The sequence below is a fragment of the Oryctolagus cuniculus genome, chromosome 6 (genome assembly GCF_964237555.1).
Source record: "Oryctolagus cuniculus chromosome 6, mOryCun1.1, whole genome shotgun sequence".
In the NCBI taxonomy this organism is placed as follows: domain Eukaryota; kingdom Metazoa; phylum Chordata; class Mammalia; order Lagomorpha; family Leporidae; genus Oryctolagus; species Oryctolagus cuniculus.
The window spans coordinates 106949382-106956630 of record NC_091437.1 but is presented as its reverse complement, the minus strand read 5'-3'; the positions used below and the strand labels follow the sequence as shown (position 1 = coordinate 106956630).

The 7249-nt window shown below is 38.1% G+C and overlaps 1 protein-coding gene across 1 annotated transcript; it reads left to right on the top strand.

Moving 5' to 3' along the window:
- The first annotated feature begins 1542 nt into the window (after positions 1-1542).
- PMP2 (peripheral myelin protein 2) lies at positions 1543-6864 on the top strand. Its single transcript, NM_001082230.1, is given in 4 exon segments — positions 1543-1660; positions 3646-3818; positions 4018-4119; positions 5422-6864. Coding segments are annotated over 4 exon segments (399 nt in total). The 5' UTR covers positions 1543-1587; the 3' UTR covers positions 5473-6864.
- Positions 6865-7249: the final 385 nt, after the last annotated feature.

The window sequence follows — 7249 nt, the reverse complement described above, 5'->3', positions numbered from 1 at the left end:
CATAAGCACACATTTTTGATGCATTTGTCGTATTTTTATGATTGTGAATAACCCCCCAATAAAAGTAGAGATTTTTGAATTTTCTTTCCTTATTCAGTCAACAGATGTTCATTACCTACTATGTGCATACATGGTGCTATACTTTGGGATAGCACATGAGCAAAATCACATGTTGTCCCTACTCACATGGAATCAAGATTTCAGTGGGTGACAGAAATACTTTGGGTATATAAAACCTGGTGATATCAGCTGTATCACAACCAGAATTAATCAGAATGTGAAATACTTGCCAGGAAAAGGAATAGCAACAATTAGACATTTCAAAGAGTGACACTTATGCTCAAAGTGGACTTGCCTTTGCTCCCTTGGTCAAATTCAGGGGCTTTAGTGTGCCACCATAGCCTAGATCTCTTGATTTTCATCTCTGAAGATTTTTAAGAAGACAATGAGTGCTACTTTTAACCATGATGATGTCAGCATCGCTTCCCCCTTTGACCCGGGCCACTGTGCATATGCAATATAGAAAGAGCAGGGTGAGATGGTGGTCTAGGGCCTAGGCATTGGGGGACAGTGCTGGATTCCAGTCCTGCTCCTCCTTATTCAAGTTTTGGGTGCGAGTGACCTAACTTCCCCAGCTAGTTTTCCTCTCTGGTAAAACTGGTATGTTAACAGTAACAACTTGTAGAGTTGTTGAGAGGATTACATGAGATAATCTGTATTAAGCACTTAGTCTGATGACTAACCTGTAGTGAGCTTCCCATATCCATTAGTATTATTTTTTAATAGAAAATCCTTTCTTTAGAGACCTGTGGATTTATTTTTAAATGGCTTAAACTCAAAGTTGCCATAGTAACTAAGAACCTGCTTAGTTCAGAGTTAAAGATTTTTTTAGATGAAAATCTTTGCTGTGGTCAAAGAGGCTGCTATAGTGTTGCTTCTTGTCCTATCACATGAATACCATTTCTGTACTCTACTGTAACAGACTGATCTCATTGTCTGCCTACTCTCCCTGCCTGGGATATGTGAACTATGCCAAGCCTCCTTTACCTATGAATACTTCCTCACACTGCTCCCTGCATTTCTCTCCCACAACATATTTGAGACTGTTATTACAATACTCATGGACACTTCCCCTTCTTTCTTCCCTTTCAGTAAGAATTCTTAATTGTGCAGACTCAGGATTGAGAATGACCAAGATGCTTCAATGTACACACACACACACACATTCACTCACAATCATATAGTCCACAGAATCTTCCAAGGCATTAAATACCTAAACATTCTTCTAAATCTAAGATTGGCCAAAAATTTTTTGTGAAGTTTCACATAGACCTCTCATTCATTTTCATAAACATTTTTTGGAGACAAAAGGCAACATTATGTGGGTTTTCTTTTATCCTGATGGATGGGCAGCTAGCGATTGAAAAGCCATTCACTGCCCAGTCCTGACACTGCCTTTCCCCATTGGGTCTCTGTGAGAGTCACATGCTCTGGACATCTTTGAAAAGAATCTTCCGAGGCCTCAGCACCTCACTGAGTCTCCTGGATCCCACCTAGAACTGTGTGGAGTTGCTTCTGTCCATCACGATGAGCAACAAATTTCTAGGCACCTGGAAGCTTGTCTCCAGTGAAAATTTTGATGATTACATGAAAGCTCTGGGTAAGAAGCACTCTTTCTTGTTCTGGCTGAGAGGACCCTTTTTAAGGAAAGCTATGGGACACTTCCCTCTAACACCTTTTCCAGGCCTCTGGGGGAGTTTGCATAGGCTGAACTATAATCCTTTTCTGGGGTTAATCTTCTTCTCCATCATTTGGATAATGTATTATATTTTGTTTGTGGCAATTTTTAATAGAATTTAAATGCTAACTCCACTGATTTCAAAGACAATTTTGTACCAATAGGGCTTTAGTTGCAGGCCCAGAAGAAGCCATAGAAGGCTAGTCAACCCATCCTCTGGCCTTCCTGAAACCTGGTTTTAGAGCAATTCAAGTGCATCTCAAAGAAGGAGTTGAGTATATTGAAGGCACTAGAAAATCCCAATTTAAAATGTTGATGTTTAGCAAAAATAAAATTTACTCTCTCTGCATCTAGGATGTCCATTATTACACAGTTGTAGATACAGGGATTTTGAAAAGCAAAAAATTTTCCTAAGTTAGGATGTTCAGAGACTAGGGGTGTGAGTAAGAGAAAAGCAACTGGGATTGCAGCAGTGGATTGAAATTCAGTTACTCAAACATCAGAGAACTTCCCAGGAGTTAGGACAGCAAATGGGGATGGAAAACCTGGTCATTAGTTAAAACTCTATTTTCTAGACTTTCTAGGGAATGATACATAAGTATGAGCACAATAGATGCTCTTAACATCTATTTCTCTTGGAAATTTTCCGAGAAACATATGTATAATGGAGAGTGATGTCAGGAACCACAGGCTGCCCTGCTTGTCACAGTGCCTGCAGGTTTGCCTATCTGTCGAGAACGCTTGTATAAAACATTCTAGTGTTAGCTAAAATGAGCAAAATCATGCTACTGTTGCCTGGAAAACTATGCGAATGTCATGAGATAAATCCATACTGTGCGATTGGTTAGACCTATGGACTTTACTTTGCAGATGAAGAAGAGGCAAAATATGAGAGTCTTGAACGGGGACTCTCTCATTCCATTGTTTTCAAATCACAGAGTGAGAAAGAGCACCTTGCAGACTGGTGAATGTAGACTCAGCTCTACTGCAGAGACTATGATTCAGTTTGAAAAACGTCCTAAATCATGTAATAGAAAAGCAATCAGAATTAGAGAAAAGTATACAGTTCACAGTTTATTAGATGTAACTCTTCACTTCTTATTTAATATAGATATAAATTTAGATACCAAACGGATTTTTTTTTAAAGAGGGAAAAGTAAATCAAAACATTTGGACTTCCCATAGATGCCTTAGGAGACAAGTTTTTCTTTCATGTATTTCTTATTTGACATTTTTCCTCTTCCATGTATTTCTACAGTCTTGGTGATAGCAGTAATATCAACAGTCTTGATGACAGTAATATAACCTAAAGATCTAGTTTTATTTTATTTTTCAAACACAGAAGAGCTTTAAAAATCACTTTATTTACTTGCAATCATTTGAAATGGTACAGATCTTGAAAGTAGGTGAATAGTTTTTTCTTAATAGCTAAATTTAGGAGCCACAAAATTTCAGAGTTGAGATTCTGGCAAGGAAATGAGGGGAATTATGCTCTGTTATCACAATATATTAACAAGGAAAAAAATATAATGGAACAACATGCTTATTCCTGTTTCATTTAAAAATATATTTATAATATTTGTAGTACAAACTATAGTATCTATATTAATTCAGATAATGATATATTTATGATTGGACATGGTAAGATTGGACATGGTATAAGTGGACAGCTTTCATTATTTCAGCTGCATATTTGTACTTTGTAAAATCTGAAGACATCACTTACTTTTGTAATGGTAAAACCTAAAATATTTGAGTTCTGGACATGTATTCCACCAGGTAGTGAACCATCATGAGAGGAGGCACTAGTAGTAGATGACACTACCTACCAGCTACACACCTGTGACCTCCAGGCTCCTTGGGGACATTATCTTGAGCAACACAATCTAATACTACTTCATTTTCAGGTGTGGGGTTAGCCACCAGAAAACTGGGAAATTTGGCCAAACCCAATGTGATCATCAGCAAGAAAGGGGATATCATCACTATACGAACTGAAAGTACCTTCAAAAATACTGAGATCTCCTTCAAGCTAGGCCAGGAATTTGAAGAAACCACAGCTGACAATAGGAAAACCAAGGTGATCCTTAATGTTTCTCTTTCAAGTTGGTCCCATCAGTTGCTTCAGAGAGGCTTATTCCTGCTGGTGTTTAAAACCATAGGCTCCATTCTGCTGAAAATGAATGTGCCTCCTGAGACCTCTATGATAAAAACACTGAATGAACTACTTTAGTTACCCGATGTCCAGGGCAGTCAATGACATGAACTTGTCTTTGCAGAGTATCATAACCCTGGAAAGAGGCGCATTGAATCAGGTACAGAAATGGGATGGCAAAGAGACAACCATAAAGAGGAAGTTGGTGGATGGGAAAATGGTTGTGGTAAGAATATTTCTACTTCTAAAGACAGAAATAATACTACATAAGCAAGCTGGTTATATTGTTTTCAAAATATGCTTTGTTTTTTGAATACAAATGGGTAAAACCGCTAACAAGAAAGTCAGAGTTAATGCATGAATCACATTTAAACCATAAAAGACTCGTTTTCAAATACTGGCCCAAGATTTTAGACATAACAGTACATAAATATGATAATAAAGTTAAACAGTGAATGAAAAAAATCTCATTAGTTTTGACTCACAAAGGAAAAGGCAAGTCTAATTTTTTTAAGATTTATTTATTTATTTATTTGAAAGTCAGAGTTACACAGAGAGAGGAGAGGCAGAGAGAGAGAGAGAGGTCTTCCATCTGATGGTTCAGTCCCCAATTGGCCGCAATGGCCGAAGCTGCACCGATCCGAAGCCAGGAGCCAGGAGCTTCTTCCAGGTCTCCCACACCGGTGCAGGGGACCAAGGACTTGGGCCATCTTCTACTGCTTTCCCAGGCCACAGCAGAGAGCTGGATTGGAAGTGGAGCAGCCGGGTCTTGAACCGGCACTCATGTGGGATGCCAGCACTGCAGGTCAGGGCGTTAACCCACTGCGCCACAGTGCCGGCCCCGGCAAGTCTAATTTTTAAAAGTAATATATGCCTCATAAGGCTCAATTGTAGAAAATTTGCAGAAATAAGGATTTTTTGCCTTCAAGAATTCACAGTAACTTAGAATAAACCATGCCAATAATGTAAGCTGAGCTTTTTGGAAAGCTCTTGTCAACTGATATGAAGCATGACAAAGGTTGTCTAATGGTTTTTAAAAATTAAGGCTCTGAGCTTACGAATAAACACACACTTTGCACATAAATAGATTGTGCAAGGATTTGAATACTTCTTTCTTTAGTACAGTGATTCTAAGTCCCTGTTGCACAATAGATCTACATGGAGAGGACACTCCACTATGGGGACACAAACAGATCCCCTGAACACAAATACTTGGGGGACAAGGGAAAAGGCATTAGTACATTGGAATGTGCCCAGGGTGATGCACATGTGCAGATAGCTTTGAAAACTATACTTTTAGTAGATTTCAATGTATAAAACTTCCCACTTTAGTAAAAATTCCTGCTTCTTAAAAAGCATAGATTAACTTCAAAACTGATTTTATTTCAGCGGTCATAATTCTGGGTTATCTACTGATATTTTATTACCTCCAAATTTAATCTTATAAATGTATTCCATTTTATTATAAATTTATTGTTCTCTGATTTGAATTTTTGGTAGTCAATTAATCTCTTTCCTCCTTTTTAAGGAATGTAAGATGAAGGGCGTGGTCTGCACCAGAATCTATGAGAAGGTCTGAGTAATTTGTTTCCTTGCTGAAGTGATATTTCATCATTTAATGTTGGTAGTCAATTGACAAGACCTGAGTATACTGCATTGTGCTCATTTGTTTGGTTTTGCTTTTGTTTCAAAGGCTCAGATAGGCAAAGGCCAAAAATGAGGATTAACCCAAAGTTCAGTATTATTTAAACATTCTCCATGTATATGCACGTCATTACTGTATTAAAGCAACTTAAATAATTGATGATGTCACTTCATTAACTGCCAAATTATAACCTATGCTGTATATTATAAATGATAATAAAAAAGTAATTGTAGACTGTTAAAAGGAAATAAAAATATTGTTTGGAATAACAAACTCAAATAGATTCAGGGACCAGGAAAGTTAAGAGGAAGGAGGATCAGAAGTGAGGCAATCTGCCTTAAGTTGAGGAGTTCTGCTGCAGGCATTGTGGGAACATGGTTAAGACCCTCTGGGTATGCCTGCATTCCATATCAGCATAACTGAGTTTGAGTTCCCACTCTGCTTCCTGTGCTTGCTTTCTACTAATGCATATCCTGGGAGGCAGCAGGTGTTGGCTCAATACTTGGTCCCTGGAAAGCACACGGGAGTCCCAGATTGAGTTCTGGACTCATGGTTTTAGCCTGCCTCAGCCCCAGCTGTGGCAGGCATTTGGAGAGTGAATCAGTGGGTGGCTTTCTCTCTCTCTCTCTCTCTCTCTCTCTCTCTCTCTCTCTCCCTCCCTCTTTTCCCCTTACTGTCTCTCTCACCCTCCTCCCTCCCTTCCTTCTTTTCTTCCTTCCTTCATTTCTTTTTCCTGTCTCTCTCTTTCCCTCTCCCACCCTCCCTCTCTCTCTATTGCTTTTCCTTTCAAATGAATAAAAATAAATAAATAGAGGATTTCTAGTCTCAGCTGAAAGGGGCAGCCTCTACCCCAACTGATTCTTTAAATTGAGGGATAATGTATAGAAGGTGAAATGTAGATATTAAGGGTAGAGTTGAATTGCTTGTGATGAATGCATGCACCATGTAACTCACAGCCAATCAACATACAAGACATTTCCTTAATCCTAGAAAGTTTTCTTATGCCCTTGCCCAATGTCCTGCCCAGGGCCACTCTCACTAAACCCAAGTATAGTAGTGATTTAATTCCTCTCACTTCAGATTAGTTTGCCTGTTCATATACAAATGGGACTATACATTGTTTTTCTTTCTTCTGTTTTCCTTTTTAAATTCAATAAAATGTTTTTGAGTTTCATCCACATTGTGCCATATAGTGGTAGTACATTCCATTTTATTGTAAAGTAGCATTCCATTGTAAGGATATATCACAAAATATGTATACATTCTTCTGTTAAAACAATTGAGTTGTTTTTAGTTTTGGCTACTATGAATAAAATTGCTACCAACATTCTTGTCTAAGACTTTTTGTAGATGCATGAGTTTTTTTCTTTTGGGCACATAGCTAGTCATCGATTTACTGGGTCCAATAATTTTTCACAGGCAGGAATGGGAGGCCACTGTGTTCAAGTGATAATGGAACTACTTCAGATGTATTATATAACTGAGAAACTATGTTGATGTCGATGGGAACCAGGGTGTTTATATAAAAGAAGGGACTTACAAATATAGATTAAGGACAAGCAAGAAAGAAACATGTAGGATGGAATAGAATCAATACAAATTCATGCTTTGTAAGCTATGCAAATGTGTTCATACATATGTATAATCTCAAGCACAGTTTGCATATATATGCATATGTGTAAGGTATTCATGCATTTATGTGTATGTATAC